Raw genomic sequence first — 9,775 nt, 5'->3', positions numbered from 1 at the left:
AAATGGGGAACCAAGCGATTATGTTTATTTTGGTGGTTGCTATTTATTGTTTTATTTAGGTTACGACGATTGTGCCCCCTTTTTTTTAAATCATCGAACGGTTCATTCAGAGACTGTTGCTGTTGAAAAAAAAAAGAGAATACGTCTGCTCGATCGCGTTGATCTCATTTCTGCAGACGGTAGCCCCCCCCCCCCTTTTTCACCGCCCCCTCCTCTCCCTCTTACTCCCCTATTTAACAATAGCAGACGATCAGGGCATATTTCTACGGGCGTTGTTTGTCCGCAGTTCTAATTGTAAGAGGGTGTTAGGAAATTTCTCATTTTGTTATATCTTCAGGAAAGTTTATTTCTCCTGTCAAGTCTGATCTCACAGAAAGAATCGGATAGTGTTTATTAATCTTTAAAGTTTTGTAAAAAATAGTTTCCATTAAAAAAATCAAAATGGTAAGTGTCTGAATTTCTACTTTTTTTTTTAATTTCTATTGCATTAATCGACCATCAAGACTGACCTCTCGTTTTCACTACATCAGTCAACATCCCCAAACTTTCCTTGTATGCCTCTACACCAGGGGCTCTCAACCTGTGCATCGCGACCCCTTTGGGGGTCGAGTGACGATTTGCCAGGGGTCGCCTAAGACCATCGAAAATATGGATTGTTTTTGTCTATTCCTCTATTGCTGTGTGTGTGAGGGGGTGTGTGGGGGGGGGTCGCTTCAAAGTGAGGAATTGTAAAAAAGGGGTCGCCGAGCTTAAAAGGTTGAGAACCGCTGCTCTACACCATCTTTTCCTATAATTAGAGTTGGCCTATATGACATCGTGACGTGATGTGTAGGACAAGAGAAAGAAGTCCCTATCAAAGTCTCTGTGAGAATGATAGAGGAATGTTTATTAAAGTTTGCAACAGAACAACACAGGTATAGCTATAATGACTGTTCATACGTGTTAATTAGAATAACCTAGTTCTCCCACACGTATTCGCTAAACTCCTTTCGATCTTTTTCTAAGAAAACATTTGGCATAGTAAAACGAAGGAATAGCCTACTTCTAGGGCTTGGAATTGATTTGTAAAAAAAAAAAAAAAAAAAAACTATCGTTGAAGCTAATAAGCTAGGGGGAGAAATTTTATTTATTTATTATTATTTTTTTTTTTGCATTATCTCTATATCTTTTTAAGCCTTTAAGATATATGTTTAATCCTTGCGTGTAATAGTTCTAGATTATAGGTTTAAGACAAAAATGAACAAACGAAGTATCATACGTGGGATACATTGACTCTCATTTAGATAACGTGTTTTTTCGGCTATTGCAAGGGAGTTAATTGTCTTCACCTTCATCTGTTCCTTAGTGTGCTTGATCTTTGGGGCAACACACGTGATCTGCTGACCGTCCATCCCCACTCCTCTCTGTCTTTTGCCATAGGCAAGCATGTCAATTCTTGATCATGTACATCCATATCTCCTCTCTTGTTTGTCTCTGATACTTTCCTGGCTTATATTGGGTGCTTATGTAAAACTATGCATACCATGCTAATGTTACAAGAAAGTTATTATAAATAAGTTTAAAAATTATTAGCCAATTAGGTCGCGAACACTATGCCACTAGTTAAATGTGTATTACTTTTCCAATAAGGTTCTTAATTATAAAAACCCTCCAGCCTTACACTCGTCATGAAGCAGACAGGCAACCCAGATCTCCCACTCGTGTTCTCAAAGACCCCATACTGTTCACCCTTGTTCTTGCAGCAATGATAATACTCGGCTCCAGTTTCCTCACCTTTACTCAGCCTCTTCATTCGCCTTCACTTTAATTCCTTCTATCTTCCGCTTATCAACCTATACTACAACAAACGAAAATGCTTTACAGTATCGTTATTAACATCTTTCACGTAGTTTCATTTTTCATTGAATGAAGTATCGATCTGTAGACTATATTACATGAATGATCACACAGGCGCACCCCCCCCCTTCACTCGTAATGCAATATTGCATTGATCGCATTGAAGGTATCGATTTTATCGATAATGTATTCTCCCTTTGATTTCGGCCTCGTATTAGTGAGGCGCTTCAAAAACATCCGGGTCCTTAATTGTCTACGGCCCTGAGTCTGGTCAAAATTTCCCTGGCGTCAAAAGCATAAAAGGGCTCAGTGACTCAAGTGTTAGAGCGGCTAGAGTGGAACACGAAGCTGCATTCTATTAGCTTGCAACCTCTTCATGGGTTAAAAAGTATTTTAAAAAAACCGAGTTGAAACTTGACGTGCCTACGTCCCCCTGTCTGCATGAGGTACGGAAAAATATGCAGATCGTAACTGAGTTTGCCTGGTCGTGCGGTTTGCGCTCTGGACCGTTGTTCGGACGTATCAAAGGTCCAGGGTTCAAACCCTGCCGCTCCCATCCCCCCTCGTCCTGCGGAAGGCTTGGAATAAGCAGTAAATTATCTTCAGCTCTGAAGGAACATCCGAAACATGTCAAACATTTTACAAGCAGACAAACATGCAAAAAAAAAAACAACTGCAGTCATTCTTAGCCTTCGGAAAAGAACCAAAAAAACGACCGAGTTTTCATTCTCTGGCGCTGCCAGGGTCGAGTTTCGTTAAAAAAAATAAAAAAATTCATTGTATTATAATTACTGATCTACAAAATACATGCCAGAATTTCACTGGCTCGGCTAGACTTCTCAGTCATCAGAGGTTAAAGTGCATTCATGTCTGACCTGCCTTTCACATCGACATGTCCATCAGGAACTTCTTTTGTGTGCGCATGGGTATTTATTATCGGTGCTGTTCAATCTTAACGTGCTTGTGTCTGTGGGTCTGTGGGTGCTTCTGTGTTTTTTTTGTCAGTGCAAATCCGTATGTGTGTGTGTGAAGTTGGTTCAGAGTGTGAGTGTTGTGGGACAGTGTGTCAGTGTGTTCGTGTCTGTATGTTGACATTTGTTATCTTATGCTTGCAGCACTTATAATCCATCAATATCACTTTTCTTAAGCCCTTGATTTAGTCCGGACTACTTTTTCAGCCGCAACAGGGTCTTAAGTTGTGTGTCAGTGGTACCATGACTACAGTAAATCTTTAAATGAGATAAAGTTCTTAGTCTGATCTCAACAGCTGATATAACCGAGGGCTCTCAAACATTGCAGGCGTATTCCTGAACATAAAAAAAACAGCATAGGTCTCGAGCAGAGGATTTCAATGTAATGATGGTATTATTGTTCCTGTTCTAAAAGGTAAAAAAAAAAAAAGAAGAAGTGTTCCTGGTTCAGATCTAGCGAAATTGTGGGGCAAATGGTGATAAGGTTATTTGTTTCTTTGACCTATGTTTAACGAGGGCATCATGTGGCCCGCACAACGATAAACCATAACTTCCCCCTCCCCAACGTATGTCAGTACCTTTAATGGTGCGGTTGACTCAGGGTCGACCTAAAAATCTCAAAATTTAAAATGGATTAGGGTTCGAACCATAAACCCCTTGCTCGTAAGCCAAATGCTATGCCACTCAACCAACAGGCCTTCTCTGTTACGGTGGACAGTGATAAAAGGTGATGAGGATCCAATTTACTACCCAGAAAAACAATTTTTCTTCCTGAATTGACTTTCCATTTCAAAATGTTTTTTTATTTATTAAATGTCAAAGTTAAGCTTATATTATTATTATAACTTTTATATAGCGCTACTTTCACGCTTTTAGCATGCTCAGAGCGCTTTGGTCCAATCTCATTTGTGGACCAGTAGGGTGGGAAGGGGGTATCTAGGAGTCGGTTTTCCGTGCTGCCTTTAGGCGCTCAGTAAACACAACTCTCCCCGAGTCGGGTGTCGAACCTCGAGCCCCCTTCTAGGTAGCTAAGACAAGCCAAGTTCAAGCGCACTTAGCCACTCGACCACGCGTATGTGCTTGTAAGTCTTGGTGACTGACTGCGGAGCTAGAGAGGAGGATCCTAGCAATAGAATTGAGATGCTACAGAAGGATCCTAGGTATCACATTCAAAGACCATATCACAAACGAAGACATTAAAGAAAGGGTCACTACTGCGGTTGGACCCCCACGATGACCTGCTAACTATTGTAAAAAAAAACAAAAAAACGCAAACTAAAACTCTATGGCCACATCACAAGGTCCTCAGGGCTGGCAAAGATCTTCCTACAGGGAACAGTACCAGAGGAAGCTAGAGAAAGCGATGAGAAGACAACATAAAAGAATGGACGGGCCTTCCATTGAAAGAGGTTCTATCCAAGGAAAAAGACAAGAGAGGAATGGAGACAGACAGTCGAGAAATCTTGCATGGTGGCCCAACGGCCCAGCAGCCTAAGCGATAGCTGAAAGTGAAAGTAATGTACTTATTATATCTTCCAATTTTCAACTACTTTAAGTACAAAGTATTGAAACTTCCGTAGAGATCTCGACAAACTAGTAAAATAAGTTCACCATAGCTTTGTCATTTCTAGGAAGCAATCATTGATGATGTACATTTGCATGGGGTACAGATAAAACAAAATATCAAAAAAAAACATCCAATGTGTATATCTTTGTAATTTAAAAAGTGTTCCTATTTAATTTAAACTATAAACGAATGCGCGTTATGTACAAATAATTTAAGAGTGTCTTGCATTTGTACATTGGTTTTGATTAATTTTTTTATGTGAAAAATTGGTCGGGCTTCTTTATAAGAGAAAAACGCATGTCTGAATGCTCTCTATATCGGTGTCGACTGTGGAATTCTCTTATGACTTGCGACGTTGTAACGAGCCATTGGTTTCCACTGCCCACTGGTTGCGACTGGTCAGTGTTCAAGTCTTCTATGATTATTGGTCTCGGTCCGATCAATTTAGTGGACATATGGTGAGAGGGGGTAACTGGGAGGAGGTTTCCATTCTGTCTTTAGCAGCCCAGCAAACACAACTCAGATCAAGTTCAACCTCCAAGTTAGAATCTCGAGTCTACATCGAGATTTGAACTTATTCAACTTAAGTTTGAAGTCGCTTACAGTCTAGTTCTTTTCTAAACGCTTACAAATATTTCAACAAAAATAATCCCTTTCTCAAGAGTCAGCGTTGTTTGACTTAGATCTAGACTTCGACAAGCACTTTTCACATCATGCCATTCTTGACCTTTCTTTTTCAAAGTGAGGGTCATAGGTTATGGCATAAACCTGCTCCTCTATAGTATGCATTCGTTTAGTCTTAAGAAAGCAAATATTGATGACGTAATTCAATACTAAAACTCCTGTCAAGGTGATTTTGACCAGTAACGATTGGTCTCGTTTTCACTACGTTTGCCTAAGACAAACACAAAAGAAGACCCCCAAGGGAAATAACCAAATTTACAATTGTTTACTTCATGGACACAAATTGAATTATCACTCCTTGGCCATTATTGAACCTAACGGGCAATATCTAAATGAAAACATGTCACTAAGTTTCATAGTTTACAATATGAATTCACTTTCAACTATATGTAATTCCCCCCCCCCCATAAGAAAGATATTTTTTTCTTAAAAGCAGACCACATAGAGTTTTGTTTTTGTTTTTGTAAAATGTTTTCCATGTTTCGGATGTATGATCTAAAAAATAAACAATGTACTTCCTAGTCCAAGCCACCCGCAGTACGACGGGGGTGGGAGCGGGCAGGGCTTGAACCCGGGACCATCGGTAAGTCCGAACGACAGTCCAGCGCGCAAACAGCATGTAATAAAAGAATCTCCGAAAAACACAAACGCACATTGTCAAATAAAACTAATTAAACCCAACAAAACAAATTCAACCTAGCTACTCCCCTCTAGGCGAGGTGGCTGAGTGGTTAAGCGCTTGGCTTTCGAACCTAGGATCCTGGGTTCGAATCTCATTGAAGACTGGGATTTTTAATCCGCCCAACTCTAATAGGTACATGACTTTAGTTGCGGAAAGTAAAGGTTAGTCGTTGCGCTGGCCACATTTCACTCTGCTAGTTTACCATTTGCAGGGTACCTCACTTTCATAGGAACCGCGCAAAATCTAGTTGCAAATTATTAAATTAGATCATTTTAACTTACTATTAAAGGGTTTCTTGAATTCTCCTGAAATTGCATAATATACGAAAAAGCTATGAAAATCTCCTGAAATTATTAAAATATTCTGAAAACTCATGCAAATCTCCTTAAAAACAGACAAAATTGTCACTTCGCGGTGTCATTCAATATGGAAAACGCCAATCCTACTCGCGATTAAAAAATAAAGGCATTGTCAGCTTCCATTTAATAAAAATGTAATGATAAGGCAAATTTTAATAAATAATAATAATAAATGGATAAAATCCAAAGACGAATTTATTTTCTAATACAAAATCTTAATTTTCACTTATCCTAATCTCTACCCAGAATGGGCCCCGCGCAATCCGTTTCTCATAGGGCCCCGCAATCTGTAGGCCCTGCCCTGACCGTTAGCCAAAGAAACAGATGACTTTAACATCATCTGCCCTATAGATCGCAAGGTCTGAAAAGGGACTTCACTCTCATCCCCCCCCCCCACACACACCTTTTTTCTCTCTTTCCTTATTTCACTTCCTGATAATGAAACAATAATGAAAAATGTGGTCATAATTTATGCATCGCGACCCGTGGCCCGATCAATGCGTACCAAATAACGGTCACTCGACATGCGAGGTTAAAGGTCACTCGCACAGATGGCACGCGGAGCTAGAAAAAGTGAGTTTTGTATCTGACATCGGCTTCTAACTGCATAGGTCACGTGGGGTGGCAGAGGAGAGAAGACATTGTTTGGTCATCTATTTTGACCATGACGATTTTGTTTGCTTTGAAAAGACATATGGACCTCATTCATCAATCGTAAACAAACAACATTTAGCCAAGGGATATTATTGATAAAACAATGGAAAAAAACGTATCACGTGACAGTCTTTAAGGATTGCGAAATTTGTATAGAAGAGATAGAGTGAGTTGATAAGTTTTGTAAACAAAAAAAAAAAGTTATTGAATCAGCTCATGACTAGCGTTTGGAAAATTGATCTATCCCCCTGCCTCTACCTACTCGGCCCTCGAAACTATTAATGTTCGGTAAATCCCGTTAATTGTTTTGACAGGATATGACGTTAGGGAAAAATAATTAAGTTTGAGTATTCTTGGCCATAATTGAAGTAAGTACAACTAGGTTATGTGTACGCAAGGCATGAATAGACTTATATTAATAAAGTCTGTGTGTGTTATGTGTGTGTATGTTAAGTTTGTATCTGTGTTATACATTTGTGTGTGTGTGATATTTTTTAAAATATCTTTTCCGTTTTATTTTGTTTGAAGGAGAGATAGCTGAATTGGTGCCTCCCTTTCTCTCAAGTTGTTCCTTTAATCGTTATTTTTCTCTCTCTCTCTGTCTTTCTCTTTCTCTCCCTTTTTCTCCTTCTTCCATTCGTTCTTTCACTATTCTCTTTCTCTTTTTCTCTTTCTCTCTCTCTTTCAATTTCTCTGATTTAATTTTTATAACAAATTAAAACTCAGTACTTTTAATTTTTAAGTTAATCGTTTACACCATTCCTCTTTTATTCTGAGGGGGTCCGTGATATAGTGTCATGTGTAGCTCAGAGAACCGAAATCGATATCAATGAAGAGATCGAATCCAAATCTTGGCGTCCACTTGACCATAGCAATAAATCGCAGGTTTTTTTTTTTTGTTTTTTTTGGGTTTTTTTTTTAAACATGATTGATGTTTTAAGTTGATGTCACTTTCCAATAAGAACAAAAACTGATGACGCAATCCCGGCTTAATCTCCAAACCCTTCAGGATCTATTACGATCATTATAAGACGTTCGATGTAATCAATGCATCACAAGGGGAGAGAAAGCATTTCACACCTCATTAGCAGCTCTGTGGTGAGCGGTGTTATGCAAATTTAATTGCCTTCTTTTATTTTATTTTTTTCATTTCTAAATTTCTCTTTTTTTTTCCTTTTTTTCTTAAAGAGTTGGGGCTAGCACGGGCTTTTTTTTTTTTTTTTTTGTAGTTCACATTGGTCGCTAGAGTATTGCTTCCCCTCCACCTCTGGCGAGGGTAGGAAAGAAATGGGGATTGGTGGGAGGCTAGTTAACAGAACTCTGGCTTTAAGATCGATAGTTGTGAATAAATTACATACTTTAAAACTGGTTGCATGTTATTTTCTATGAGAAACATGTCTACTCCGCCTTCTCAGGTAAACTCTATTTAACCTGCCCTGTAGATCTTAAGACATCAGACAGAAACATGTCTACCCCACCTATTCAGGTATTTCACCTACCCTATAGATCTTAAGACAACAGACAGAAACATGTCTACGCCACCTATTCAGGTATTTCACCTACCCTATAGATCTTAAGACAACAGACAGAAACATGTCTACGCCACCTATTCAGGTATTTCACCTACCCTATAGATCTTAAGACAACAGACAGAAACATGTCTACGCCACTTATTCAGGTATTTCACCTACCCTGTAGATCTTAAGACATCAGACAGAAACATGTCTACGCCACTAATTCAGGTATTTCACCTACCCTATAGATCTTAAGACATTAGACAGAAGCATGTTCTGTCACATTTGTAAGAGCAACGCAAAAAGTCGGTAAGAAATATATTTGTATATTTGTTTTGTCAATGGGTGTAGTTTTTTTTTTTTAGCATTCGTTATTGCATGTGTATTGCCTGGTGAGTGGTTAGTCCTGGTTTTTTTTGGTCATTTCTTTCTTCTGCTGTACCTGTACCTTCTCACTGGTTGAGAATGTAGCAGCAGCATAGATCTCCATATATATTTTATAGTGAGAATTTGATGATTTGAAATTTGTGAGGGTGGTTGCGCATAAAACCTGGACTGTACCAAAATCTAACCAGAAGATGGCTTCATTACAAACTACATTAGAGAAATAAAACCTGTACCTCTTTGTCAAATAGGGCTTGGTTAGTCTTATGAGTTTCCGGCATCAATAGCGCTCCTGGTGGCTAAGTCTGGTTGGTATAAATGTTATGTTGACCTCTATTGTAACGCTCCAATTCACACTCGCGCGGTTACACAAACACACACACTATTACAGTTATACGGGGCTGCATATTTTTTTTTTACATAACAATGTGGAACGCGCATAGTTTAAACTGTGGTGTTGTATCCAGGCGTTGCTACGGACGCCATAAAAGTACACTGTAGGCGACAACACGCCTGCGCTAAACTCTCCATAAAAGAAACCAAAAAAACTGCAGTAGATCGGTGATTCTCAGTCAATTCCGCTGGGGAGCATGTACGAAACGAGCGACTATGGGAACCCCAAAGTCTAAACTATTACAACCATTGTGCGAGGCTATGATTATCTTTGGGTAAACCTGCAGACTATTGTGTACAGACATTTAAACAAAAAACAAACACGTCTGTTTAGGTCGCACTATTCCTCCTGCAGTTAGTTTGGCTTGTTTGTTTTTTTTTTTTTTTAAAGAAAAGTTATCCCCCTTTTCATATCTTGTGATGGCAATCCTCGCTGTAGATAGTTTATGTGTGGACTATCGATCCTATTGAAAAGTGATTATCTTTATAATATGTGTTATCGACTACGCCTGCTTAATGTTGTGTGAAATTTTAAGAGTTACACCCCTTCTTATTTTATAAATAGACACCTCGAAGAATGCCTTCAAGAGCGGTAATACAGCTGCGCAAGAAGACAAGGTAAAAAAAAAATCAAAACATAACCAGGCTTTTTACAGGCAATAAAACTACCCATAACAAGTTTCCACGAAGCGTGCCGGCTATAAAGATGTTTTGTGTTCAGTGACTATTAA

At 39.0% G+C, this 9,775-nt stretch overlaps 1 protein-coding gene across 1 annotated transcript in view; it reads left to right on the top strand.

The window, feature by feature from the left end:
* The first annotated feature begins 247 nt into the window (after nucleotides 1–247).
* The window catches only part of LOC106078315 (germ cell nuclear acidic protein-like), a 29,281-nt gene continuing 19,753 nt past the window's right edge, over nucleotides 248–9,775 (top strand). The window contains exon 1 of the mRNA XM_056015189.1: nucleotides 248–444. Coding sequence (XP_055871164.1) covers nucleotides 442–444 — 3 coding nt within the window. The 5' untranslated portion in view covers nucleotides 248–441. The remainder of the gene's footprint in view (nucleotides 445–9,775) is intronic.

This window comes from Biomphalaria glabrata, chromosome 17 (genome assembly GCF_947242115.1).
Source record: "Biomphalaria glabrata chromosome 17, xgBioGlab47.1, whole genome shotgun sequence".
Classification (NCBI taxonomy): Eukaryota; Metazoa; Mollusca; class Gastropoda; family Planorbidae; genus Biomphalaria; species Biomphalaria glabrata.
The sequence above is the reverse complement of the archived record's forward strand: the minus strand, read 5'-3'. Positions and strand labels throughout refer to the sequence as shown.